This window comes from Micrasema longulum, unplaced genomic scaffold, assembly GCF_059751315.1.
Source record: "Micrasema longulum isolate JH-2025_06_02 unplaced genomic scaffold, ASM5975131v1 h1tg001501l, whole genome shotgun sequence".
Lineage (NCBI taxonomy): Eukaryota > Metazoa > Arthropoda > Insecta > Trichoptera > Brachycentridae > Micrasema > Micrasema longulum.
This window is the reverse complement of record NW_028278685.1, coordinates 1-13,871: the sequence shown is the minus strand read 5'-3', so window position 1 is coordinate 13,871 and position 13,871 is coordinate 1. Positions and strand designations below refer to the sequence as shown.

Here is a 13,871-nt window from a genome sequence, read left to right as displayed (position 1 = left end):
GACCAAAGAAAGCAATGCCATCATTTTCTATAGAATTCAATATCACATTTAATGCAACTATATCAGTATTGCGCATGAAATCTGGGGCATCGTTCTGCAGTACATTCACATTGTCTCTACCATGAAGAAATGAACTACAAAGAAACGTCACCTATAAAGAGACCTCAGGGCATGGCAACGCCAGTCAGTTAGCCCAACAAGTTCAGTTCAGTCGGTCAGTCTAGCTCGGCGACGTCACACAATTCCAGCATGTAGTTCAAATGCAGTCTCATCAATCCATCATCGCCGCTACGCTCGCGCTACACAACCAAGTGCTGTATCTTATTAGCCATGCAATAAATACGCATTAAACAGCAACCTCGTGTCTTCTCTGTCAATCTCTAACTGGGGTAGGAGCTCCAACCCTCAACGACCTATTCCTACTTATTCAAGGAGTTTTCCAATCCGTACAGTTATTCATTTTTTATTAATAATTAGTAGAAATGTTTTTTTTTTTTTTTAAATATATTTGGACCTCTGTATTTAGTACCCTTACGCATCATGTACAAGGCTAAGGTACTTGAAAAAAATAGTTATTGTTTATCTTGGAAATGGGATGTTCGATCACTGATTTTGGTAAAACAATGGCGCGTGTTAACTACTTTTAACGACAATGTGAATATCAGTTAAGGATATTCCATCTTTTCTGCATTCTGCTTCAAGATTATGGCGTTGTAAACTGAAAAATGGGCACTGATATAACAGATGTTCGATACTCTTTAAAAAAATATCATCGCATGGACAATAGTCATCATTCCTCAATTTAAACCTATATAGATAACTTCTCGTGTCCGGTAAAAATTTGATTAATTTTAGTAGAATGTTACCTCTGTAGCCAGGCTGGGGGGAGCTGAACTCATCGCTGGAGAGGGCGTAGGAGACATTAGCGCTGTGGAAGCCAGATGGAGAATTGAGGATACCACTGTATTCAGTCAATGATGCGAGGTTTCCTAGGAGTTGCTTCTGCGGTGAGTCTTCCATGCTGGAAAATTGGGAGGTTTTAAATATTTATTTATCAGAACAAAAAATAATAGGTGTAATGATGCATTTGAAACTTGCTTTGCATCAAAATAGTAAGTTCGTAACGAAAAAGATTTTTAAAAAATTGGAGGAGAAAAAGAAGACAGAAAAAGAAGAAGATTGTGGGGGGGGGTGTTTCTGCCTACCGTAGCGCTGATAATACGAAGCATATTTTTTTTTTTTAATTTGGCTTAGTTTAGTTGTCATATCAGTGATCTGACAAATAAAAAAAAAAAGAAAAAACACCGTACCTCATTAAGGCTGTAGTCGGGTAAAACGCACGAAAATTCGGAAATCATATTAACGTTTTTAAAAATTGCGCAATAATAAAAAAATTAAAACATAAAAGAGATAAAAACAATAATTTTCAAAGGTATTTCTACTAAAAAATGTACTTAAAATTTTTGTACAACTAAAATTGTCGGCCTCGTGGTGTAATGTTCAGCGCGTTTGCCTACCATGCAAGAGGTCTCGGGTTCGATTCCCGACATGGTTTATATGAAATATTTATCAAAAAGTGTGTTTTTACACTAAAAATATTTAATAGTCCCTGGACTGGTACCCGAAGCGTGAGACTGATCATCTTACCTTCATGTTACAAACATGATCAAGATGTGCTGCGATTGGTGTGCCAATGCAGTGCCCTATGCACCATTAGGTGCGGAAAGGGAATGATGATGATGATGAAAATATAATTACTTTTCGAGCGGCAAATTACGCCATTTAAAATTTAGACTAAACTTTGGTATCTCGATTCTCGTAAATACGTAAATTCTTGTGACATTTTCCTTCATTTCTACGTAAAATTATGCCTTCGGTAATACTTTAGTTGAAACCTTTTTTTATGGAATTATATTCTCCTTTTTTTTAAAGAAGATAATTCTGCTTTTACAATATCTTATTGAGGTTTTTATTACCTTCATGCCTACCCAGCAGGGGCGAATGCTCCTTATAATCGATTACATGCAGCTTACCATATTTTTTTGACATCGTAAGTAATGTTTTATAATACTGTAGTATTATTAGGAAAAAACACATCACCAAAAAAATATATTACTTTTCTTGGGTAAGTAAATTATATAATATTCCTTTATTCCATACAGCGACCAGTTGCGCCTCTATTGGCCAAAATTATTACTATTGGATTACACGAGATTACTCTGCTCACTTTAAAATCACTAATTCAAATACGTCTTTAACCTAAAACTTTAGAATCTCGTTCGAAAAATTACACTTGCGATTACAGTAAAATCTTGCAGCTTTCATTAATGCAATTTGGTCTTTCAATACATTTTCATAAGGGCTAGTATTCTTTAAAATACATCAATTTGACTTACGACAGTCTAAGGGAGGTGAAAATATACGCACTCGTTATGTGTTAGAAAGAGATAACGAATATATTTTGTATGTCTTAACACGGGAGTTACAATAATAAGTAAGTAATTGATCATACTTATGTTTCGGTGGTTTGAAAGTAAATTTGCTTTAAAATAAATAAATATTTTGATATTTTAATCCATAATATAGTATAAATCCTTTAGTGGGTTTTTAAAAAAACAAAGATTCGCTAATTGTTTTTTAATTGTAATTCGTTTTTGTGCATACGATGACAGTTGAATATTGTAGGTTATTCTTCAGTATCCATTTAACATTTTAAAATTTAGTTAGAGTTATGATAAAAACGTTACTAGTGTATAGTGTTAAGAATAAATATTTATGAAGAAATATAAAATGTATAATTTATGTCGTTTTGTGAATAATAATGTGATTTAAAAGTCGATGAAACAATGATTCTTATAACGTAATTTATGTTTTGTTTGGTGAACTATCGTACTCGGTAAGAAATACTTTTAAATTATTTGGTTTTTATCTCATTTATTAAGAAATAGTGTTTTATTTCGAGACAAGTTATAATAGTCTGACTTAACCAAAGATGCACCGGTACGCTAATGAATTATCCAGTTTATTAATTACTTTTTCGACACTTGGCTCATAACACGAAATAGCTGCGCGGATGGGTCGTTGCTTTCTAATGACGCAGGCGGGGGTTCGAGTCCATAGGGGGTTCCAATTTTTTTTGCAATTATGTTTTTTTAAATTGTATTTTTGAAATGTTTGTGCTACATTAGAAAATATTTTAACTGAAACTATTAGCCGCTGGAGCCATTTGTTAGGAAATATTTATTAAATATAAAATAGACTTGCTTTTTATATGCCATACCACCGCTATGGACATTTTATAAGAATTTTCATAGCTTACTAATTTAAAAACTCACCGCTCGCCACTGCTACCCAGTCCCTACCGGCTAGAATAGACATGCCAAAATTAAGTCTAAATTTGAAATGACGTAATCTGTCAGTCGAAAAGTAATTATGTTTTAGTAGTATATTTTTTAATAGAAATACCCATAGAATTAAGAAGAGTCCAGAAACCGCATACGCACATCAAACAGAAGGCGACTCAACTACTCATAAATGAGTAGGTTTACGTTTTGACCCATTAGTTTCTTTGTAGACGTCGCTCAGTACGCAACTCCTGATTTGAATTCAACTATGCCGTGTTGTGTCCTTTTAAAGTGTAGAAATACCGCAAGGATCTTAAAGAAACAGGATGCAATCACATCTCATGTGTAATTAGCAAATGAAAGCGTGTGTAACAAATACATTACTTAAAAATTGAATTATTTTTCCATCTGTCAGATTGTCGAAGAAACAAAATGAACATTTCGTTAGTGTTGCCAGGGTAGTAAATTTTTTTACCCTACTTTGCTGATCTAATGAAAATTAGACCTCGGATTAAACAACGCCGTGGGGGACATTTGAATGACATTATCTTTAAAACTTTATATTTTAAGTTAAAAGTTCATGAATTCAATTACTCTTATTAAATAACCCTTCACTTATCCACTCTGTTGTGTCAATCAATATTTCCGTGTTCACAATAAAAATTTAGAGAAATTAACAAATTGCTTTTTTTTTACCTTACATTTGTGTTATGGTTATATTCTTCGCGATCTGGCAATATTACCCGGTGACTTCAAGTATGCGCGCGGAAGTGTGTCTAAGCGGGGGCAAGATTAAACAACTCTGTGGTGGACATTTGACTGACATTATCTTCAAGACATCAAATATTATTTAACATGATATAAAAATATCCGTTTTATGTAAAATAAAATTTGTTTTATATTTTCAGTTCAAAGTTCATTAATTCAATTACTCTTATTAAATGACCCTTTACTTATCTACTCTGTTGTGTCAATTAATATTTCCGCGTGAACAATAACAGTGTAGAGAAATTAACAGATTACTTTTTTTTACCTCACATTTGTAATATGGTTATTTTTTTTCCCGTCGTGCAACATTACGCGGCGACATCACGAAAGCGCGCGGCGAAAGTGGGGCATATTGGGGGAATTATTGGACACAGTCCGATGTATTCAAATATGATTCTACGCTCCTTCTGGACTAGTCTTAATTCCATGGCGCGATGTTTAAAAAACATTCGTTTTAAAATGGCAAAATCGTACGATTTCCTCATTTTTCGTGCGTTTTACCCGACTACAACCTTAAATATAAAAAATATATTTTGCATAAATTACTATATAATGTAACATTCACCGAAAGGTGTTTTTCTTTTGACATTTTAAATATAAACGTATCGATAATGACAAGCGACTTAATTATACTTTACGTGGCTATTTAAGGTAAAAATATGAATAAAGAAATAACCTAATTTTAAATGACATGCCGAGGTCTGCAATGTTATTTATTAGTGGCACTTATAGCTGTAGGTATGCTAATTTTATGTAAATAGCTGTATTCCAGTTGGTTTTAAATCAAAATTATTTCCTTGCTAATATGAAAATATGCAAACAAGAGAATGGAAACTAGGGTTGTGGAATCCAAAATAAAGAAAATGTCGTTCACCATTTAGCCTATGTTTGTACATCCATATTTCTTCAATTCTAGTAAATCAACAAATTTTTTTGCTGTTTATTTTTACGTACGTACATATATTATTTATTTACATAGAAATATAATTACACTTTAGAAAAATACATCTTAAAATTAAGCTATAAATTTATTTTATTTTATTTGGGAAATCTATTTATTTATTTATTTATTTGACACTTTATATACATATACAATAAATATACATATAAAGGCGGGCATATTGCCTTAAGGCAATTTCTTCCTACCTACCCAAACCGTTGAGTTTGAGAAAATTATAAATACATGGACATATTGAATCTTACGATTTTATACAAAAATTAAAAGCAAAGATTAAGAAAAATAAATATATATTTAAAAAATAAAAATTAACACTATACTATGAAGAGAGAAGAGGGGATGGGAAGGAAAGAAGAAGGATAAAGGAACAATTTAAATATTTAGATAGTGACATTTCAATCTTGACTTAAATGTAAATAAAGAAGGGGCGTCTCTAACATTAGTGGGTAGATTATTCCACAATCGAGCGGCTACTACTGTGAAAGAAGAGGCAAAAAAATTAGAGCGATGACAGGGTATTAAAAGGGTTCTCTCGTTACTAGAACGAAGAGATAGTCCATAGAGAACGAAGATATAGTCTCTCGTTACTAGAACGAAGAGATAGTCCGGAAATCAACAGTTCTACGTACATATTTTTAGTAAACAAACAGATATAGTGTTTAAACTCAGAACTAATAACAGATTTCCACATAGTATACAAAATTAGTAAAGAAAATATATTACATATCAAATAAATACATACAATTTATACAAATTGTGCACAAAATAACACTGGGAAACATACAAGACGACGACATAATATTAGTCAAAAATGCTGACATACACAAATATAACACCAGACAACAAAAACACTATCATCTTGAAAAAGCAAAGACAAACACAGGACAGTCAAAAATACTACATAATGGACTTAAACACTACAACGACCTACCTTACTACTTGAAAACTTTTAATGGAGACAAATTTAAAATCAATCTGAAAAAGCACATGATGACTGAACTAACTAGACTAGACGAGACATAAAATGACTAGACAATATTAAATTTCTAATGTAACCCTAACGGGTTTTTAAAATTGTAAATAAATAAAAATAAAAATACATATAAAAATGTTATTTTCATGTACTCAATCTGTTTGTTTACTAAAAATATGTACGTAGAACTGTTGATTTCCCAAATAAAATAAAATAGTTCTAAATAAAGCGATGTTTTCTTATTTTTGTTTCGTTCCCGCAAAAGTGTCAATTGAATACATAAATACATATATCTCTTTTGTTGTGTGTTTTCTTGGAATTGGTGACCGTAATTATCTAAACCTCTGTAAGTATATCGTAAAATGAATCATGTAAATTAATTATGCATAAAAATGCGTTGTTACTTATAAATCTCTACGTGCTTAAATATAAATAGAATGTTATAGGAAAATCGAAAACGAGTCAATTTTTAACTGAATCTTTGTATGATTTTATTTTGAAAAATACATACCTACGTTTTTTTGTAATTAAATGTGAAAACTCGATAAAGAACGAGCATAGAATTTAAGTTTCGAAGGTATAAGAATTTAGAGTTAGAAATAATGAATTTGCCAAGTAAGTATCAATGTGATCCTCGATGCAACGTGAAACAGTGTATGTTCAAAAATTGCACTTGCATGCGTTAGTAGTCTGGGACCATTTCGACGAGAAAAAAATTCCCACGCGCGGGTGATGTGCCCTTAAGAGTTAAACAAAAAGAAAAGCAAAAAAAATATCTACCATTTTTAGATCTGAGATTGAAAATTTATAAACATCGATTATCAATAGTACAATGAAATGTTTACCTTATGCAAATAATCATTTTAAATGTGAAATTTAATGAAATTAAGATAGGAAAAGATGTAGCCGAGTGTTCAACTAATCACAGACTAATTTGCCAATAGTTTTATCGAAAAATTGAAAAACACACAACTAAATTACTTTTTTTTAATGATGACTAAGAGTGAGTAATTTCGTAGAAAGTTTTTTTTTAATTCACAGTTAGGCGGCGTACAGGGTGTTTCAATGTGTTAGACTTATTTCTCAACTAACTCAACCAACAACGAAGAACACGGTTCTGTATGTGAAAAAATAGAATCAGAATTCAAGATGCGTGTTTTCCGCTGATGGATAATTTCAGGTAAAAATCCTGAAAAAAATGGAATGGAGAAAAAACGTGTAAATTTTTAAAATATTAATTCATGTAAGTCAAATGTCAAGTTGTTCGAGGAATTCGATATATTAGATATAATGCAATTATATATATCTAGAATAATTATGTTTGTGAAAGCAAATTATTCTACCAAATCCCAAAAGGACCACTCCCACAATACCAGAAGTCAAACTAAAGGATGGGTCATGGGGTTTACTGCAAACTCCGAACATTACAAAACCATGACCCGATTCAATTAAATAAATTTGTAATAAAATGGTTACTGGATTTAGGTAGAGAAAAATCGGAAAAGTAGCTATAAAATACAAATTTATAAAGTACCTTAAATACAAAACCGGCATTTCTTATGTATCTACTCTCACTGCCTCCACCTTCCATGGAATCATTTCTCTACAATACCGCAGAGTGTGTGCGGACCAACTACTGCTTTACAAAATTGTGACAGGAATGGTTGACTGTACAGAGCTGCTTGGTTTAATAACAATACATGTGCCAGCCAGGATTTGTAGACGGTACCACCTGTTTCATGTACCAATAAGTAAAACATCGTATGTTAAAAATGCTTTTTTTCGTAGGACTTTTTCAATGTACAATACAAAATTTAAAAATATAGATTATACAAACATAACTCTGTCAGATTTAAAATTTACACTAAAAATGTATTATGTAACTTAGTAGACATTATAATAATAAATATGTACATCTCCCCCCCCCCCCCTCCTTATCCTCTCTTCAAGCATTTTTGTCCTTATCCCGCCCAATTTACAGTAACTTAATGTTCTTAAAATTAATATTTAAAAAATCTTTGATTATTGAGTACTTGAAAATAACATTTTTATATGTATAAATTGTATGTATTTATTTGATATGTAATATACATTGTCTTTACTAACTTTGTATAATATGTGGAAATCTGTTATTAGTTCTGAGTTTATACACTATATCTGTTTGTTTACTAAAAATATGTATGTAGAACTGTTGATTTCCCTAATAAAATAAAATAAATAAAATAAATAAATAAAACATTCTAAAATATTAAATGGTATATCTTTATATTTATAATTCCTCTGTACGTGTGATGTCACTGAAATTCTCCTAAACGGCTTAACCGATTTACGTGCGGTTTTCAGAGAAATATAGATCTTTGAGCTGTGCGTGTTCGTAGATATTAAAATCTTCGATATAATATGTAAAAAAGAAGTAAGGAGCATAAATGTTTTATTCATCGATCTACCAGGGATGCATTCGAGGAGAATGCAATTACAAAAAAATGGAAATATGTTGTTTTTTTGTGTATTAAAAAAGTTTTTTGTTTAATGTTTACAAGCAGCATTCGTTTATTGTGGATCTCAATCAGATCCTTTCCTTAAATTCCTTATAATTTCTACCCATCTATTTCTATTTACTGGATTTTTGGTAATACTAAAATAATATTAAATTCAACACATTTTTATAAATCGTTTTCCTACATAAGTACACCCCTCTGTTGGTGAGAAGGCCGGAGTTTGACGTTTGCAAAAAGAATGCCATATTTGAAAAAAATATATATTTTATGTTTTGTAATTCAACTTTAAACAAGCTAGGTACCTACATACTTACATTCAATATTTGAATATTAACAATTTTTAGTTTTGGAATTTAATCACAAACAAGTACCTAGGTACCTACTTATCAATGAAAAGTATTTTTCTACGCCAATAGCAGGCTAGCCAACGTTTGGGCAGGACAACGGCTGTCGGGTCCGCTAGTAATTGATAAAATATGTTTTTTAGAGTTTAAATTTTATTAGTAAAAGTAATAAATAATACAACCAAAACGCCCTTGAACCTGTAGCAATTGCACAGAAATCTTTAATCCTAGTAATAAAATAAAAAAACATTTCGTTATCCAAGTGACTTGCCCTTCAAAGAATTCAGAGAACTGAATATTATTCAACAGTATATATTGAGAACGGTAGTGGTTACAGACGTAAATAGAGACATTTACCCAAGCGTCAACCACGACCATAAGATTCAGCGCCCCAGGGAGTTGAATACAGTCCTTGTTTACAAAAATTTGGACAAACTCAAAATATTGTTGACTATAGTTCTATTTTACACACATAACTGTATTCTTCATCCGCCTGGGCTCAGGGAAATACGACGATACGGCAGTGCGAAATTGAGTCCACAATTTTGAATGACACTGTGTTTTAAAATTTTGTAAAAAGTATACCGATCCATTTGAAAATAGACTCCATTTGATATCCAAGAAAATGATGTTTTTCACGTTTTGAATAATTAACTATGTAAATGTTATAACGCAATGAGCACCTACGTGATTCCGCGACCTTATTTCCTTAAAAATCTTCATTAGAAATGAAGTTTGCACCTGTTTATGGATACGCTCTTATGGAACGTAATCATGAAATAATTTTGATAGAGATTTATGAATAACGGAGGCTGGTTTGGCACGCTGATTAGAAAACGAAGGTCGCATGTTTTATGAACTATTTGCATAATATAACGTGAAAAATATGCCCATTAAATTTACGTAAGTCGTGTGATCGATAAATACACACTGATTTAATACTTCGAATTTGAGAGTTTTTCGATTTTTTTTTTTTAAAGGAAAAAAACTGTAGTCCTTAAAATATAGCTTGATTAAAATGACAGCTGTCAAACTAATGTCATTAGTGCTGGGAAATTACTGATCACTGATCAAATCGATTTTATCCGTTTTTTCATGCAATCATGAAACTCTGTTTCCGAAAATTAATATAAAAACGCTGAACACAATTATTTATTTATTTATTTATGAATGAAATCATACAGTCTTTATATAAAAAACAAGGTACAAAAGAACAATTTTAAAAAGTAAGACCAATTACAGATTTCACACTAATGAATGCAGGAGGAGAGGGGAAAAATAATTTAATTCTAAAAAAGTAAAAATAAAAATATTACATAAAAAGTTCATATAAAGGAGAAGACATTGTAAAGCTACTCTACTTTCCTCCCTCTCTCTCTGCTTCCATGATTATTCACAAAAAAAAAGACATTTATACATGAACAACATGAAATGAATTATATTTTTATTCGATCAATTTAGATTGATCAATTTGTCCAATCTCAAACGTTTTTGCAAAATGATGTAACCTTGTAAGAACGTCGTTGATAATTAGGCTTTTTTGAGTTTTTTTTAGTTTAAAAGCTGATTTTATATATTAATGTTGATTTATGTGTCAAACATTATATTGAAAAAATAAATTGACACGCCAGATGCGAATGATTTTTCGTGTGTCAATATAAATAACTCCTTTGACGTTACTACAAAGTTATGTAGTCACTTTTTCTGACAACTGTCATTCTAATCATGTTACATTTTAAGGACTATACCTCTGGCGCGCAATGTGTACTAGCTACACATCACCGGGAAAGGAAAATTTAAATTTACGCAGTAATAAATTTACGATGAGAGCAATCATTGAAAGAACCACATTATAAACAAATATTGAATGTCGATCCTTCCAGAAATCAAACCCGGGATAGTAGGCGAACACGCCAACGAATACACAACGAAGTGGACATATTTCCACTTGATTTTTTATCAGGATTTTTACCTAAAAGAAATCTTCTTCCAAGTCGGTCCCTCAATGCTGAGGATCGAGATCACCGTGAACACTTCTGATTAGTCTGTTCCACTCCAGTCTGTCCTCAGCCCGACGAACCGACTCATCAAATTTTAGCCCCGTAACCACCTTTATTTGGTCAGTCCATCTATATGGGATTCTACCCCGGCTTCTCCTACCTTCAACTCGGCCAGACATTATTGCCTTTTCTAGATTGTCTGGCTCACGTCTAGCAATATGTACAAAAAAATACAGTATCCTTCTCAAACACACCACTGATAGACGAGTTGTAATATGGAGCTCTTCCAGTATCGATGCATTCGTCCTTCTGGCTGTCCGAGGCACACGCAGCACCCTTCTCCAGCACCATATCTCGAATGCATCGATCCTCTTCCTCTCGTATGCACGCATTGTCCACGTTTCAGCCCCGTATAGGAAAACGGAGAATACCAGGGCATCCTTCAACCGCTTTTTGTGTTTATTGATATACCTCGATCTCGCCAAATCTCTCCGAACGGTTCATTGCTTGTTTGGCTATTTGAATCCTGCGACCAATCTCAGGTCTGCAACTGCCGTTGTTGGAGATAAGCGAGCCGAGGTACACAAAGTCATCTATCAGTTCAAGGTCTCGCATCTGTCCTGTTCTTAGGAGACTGCCAGCTCTGTCTACAATCATTAGCTACCGGAGAGTAGTAATTGAGTGGAAAACGCTCGCCCGAGACTTTGGTTATATTTCACAAACAGAACTACGTTCGTCCGCTTGGCATAGACAAAATATAAAAATAACAATAATGGTACTTACGATCTGCTCGGTGGCTGCTGGTCAGACTGTGGAGATGGGGCATTGCCCAAGTCCCGGGAATGGCTCTTGGAGTGATGACTCCTTTCGCTGCTATGTTTGGAAGATGTTGAAGATGCTGGTTCCTGGAACGAAAACAAGAAAACATTAAATCTACCCTAAAGTATAAAACCACGGGAGTCACATTTAACGAAATGTTCATAAAAGAAGATTTTGTGATAGTCCGATTTCTAAAACGTCGTAACTTTTTAACCAAATGAGATAATTTCAACCTATTAGGAACTTTCAAATAAAATAATTATTCAACAATGTTTGAGTATATCCAAATGCTTGCAGACTGGCTGGATTTCCTCCCAAAAGTCAACAGATGGAAGAGCTGAGGAAATGTGGATGTTCAAACATGGGCAGAATGGTGAATGTTACACAGTGTGTAAAGTGGCCACTTAAACCAGCCAATGACAGGTCATAAGCCCTGTAAATGCCTAGACTTCCATATTCCCTTCCCAAAAATGTTTTCCCTCTGTTTCCGATTCCCCCACCATCAAGTTGTAATGTAAGTACATCGGTTTATACCAACGGGTCTAGAAACTCTCGATACGTTTATCTACGCATTAAAAGTGTCAAAAATCATGTTCCGCCGAGCAATTTTTCCTTTAATTACGATTTACTTAAATTTTTAATCATTTTGAGGTTGGCACTTTTTTTCTTAAAAGCCTATTCAAAATATAAGAGAGAAATAAGTCAATTTTAAAGTCGAATTAAATTCTGACATAACTGTCAGTTTCCGAACAAGTGGCTAGATGCAAAAAATAATGTCGCTAGATTCTACCCTAATAACATATAAGAGTATCTAGGTGTAAGAAAGTTGCCACAATAAAAACATTATTAGTTATTATATTTTTCCGTCTGTTTTAATATCTTCCGGAGTGTACGTATCGGGACGTTAAAGGAGCCGGCTTTGTAGTCGCTCGGTAGATAAATGCAGACGATTATTAAGCAAATCGTCTTGGCAAGTGTCAAAATTCATTTAAAAATTATGTTCAAGCGAGCATTTTTTGCTTGAATTGGGATTTATTGGAGTTTATAATCGGTTTGAAGTGGGCACTTTCTATCATAGAAGCCTATTTGAAATATAAATAAGAACTATTGGAAATGTTAATGAAGTAAGAAACGCGGACTAATTTTTGCGGTCATTCATTGGTTCGTTTCGATCATATGATGTCGAGCTGTAGGTAGAACATACCGAGGAAGATACAGATAGTACAGAAGTTAAGTATACCGTCTCGATGTGTACATATGAAGATAAAGTTCATAATTGAGGCCCTGGATTCAATTGTGATTAATATATGAAAAGTAAAAATGCATAAACAAAAATAAACAAAATAATAGAAGAAATCTTACCTGATATAATTGTGTGATGGGCAGGGATTCCGTTCTGAGTTCGGCTAGCGCTGGCGACTGACTTCTGCCGATCTCCAACTGCCTCACATTGTTGCCAAGGTGAAGACCGTCTTTCTCTCTCTCCTTCGACCGTTCCTTACTCTGATCTTCCTTGTCTCTCTCCTTGGACCTCTCCTTAGTCTGCTCCGTGTCCCGGTCCTTCCCGGACTCTCTGCTCCTCTCCCTGCCGTCCCCGTCCCGCTTCTTCTTGGTGCTTCCGTCGCTGCGCTCCTTCTCCTTGCTCACCTCCGGGACCCTCTCTCCGCTCTTCATCTTCTTCGATTTGGAGGGAATCTTGGCGGCTTTGAATAACGCTATTTAAATTTAGAATGCGGATGCATTTCAGCAGTCAAACAATCACAAATCGCTCCTAGACGCGAGACAGTTGATTAACATACTCGTATTTTGCGAATGTTACATACAAAATGTAAATTATTATAATTTAAAATAATATTATATCACTAAAGGGTATCACATGCGAAGAGGAAAAATATCTCGGAATCATTTACGCGGGAAAAATAATTAAAATTAGAATTAAGAAACTACAAATAAACTACGCTAAAATGTGTTTAGTACGTTTTACAGCGATTTATTATTAAAGACTCTCATGAAAAGCGTCTTTATTTTTGTAAACGAAGATGAGCGTTGGCACCCGTATTTTTGATCCTCGGTGTCCAGAGAAATACTCGATGAAGACCGCGTTGAAGCAGCGTGGTTTTTGAGGGATTCGTCCGACGATTCCGAATCAGAGTCGTACGTGTAGGCT

At 33.4% G+C, this 13,871-nt stretch overlaps 1 protein-coding gene across 1 annotated transcript in view; it reads right to left on the bottom strand.

Annotated features, from left to right (window-relative positions):
• The window catches only part of LOC148275149 (transmembrane and coiled-coil domain protein 3-like), a 36,029-nt gene extending 22,198 nt beyond the window's left edge, over nt 1-13,831 (bottom strand). The window contains exons 1-3 of the mRNA XM_088236093.1: nt 13,067-13,831; nt 11,669-11,790; nt 867-1,021 (exon numbers count right to left, since the gene is read on the bottom strand). Of these exons, the coding sequence (XP_088092219.1) occupies nt 867-1,021; nt 11,669-11,790; nt 13,067-13,378 (589 nt within the window). The 5' untranslated portion in view covers nt 13,379-13,831. The remainder of the gene's footprint in view (nt 1-866; nt 1,022-11,668; nt 11,791-13,066) is intronic.
• Nucleotides 13,832-13,871: the final 40 nt, after the last annotated feature.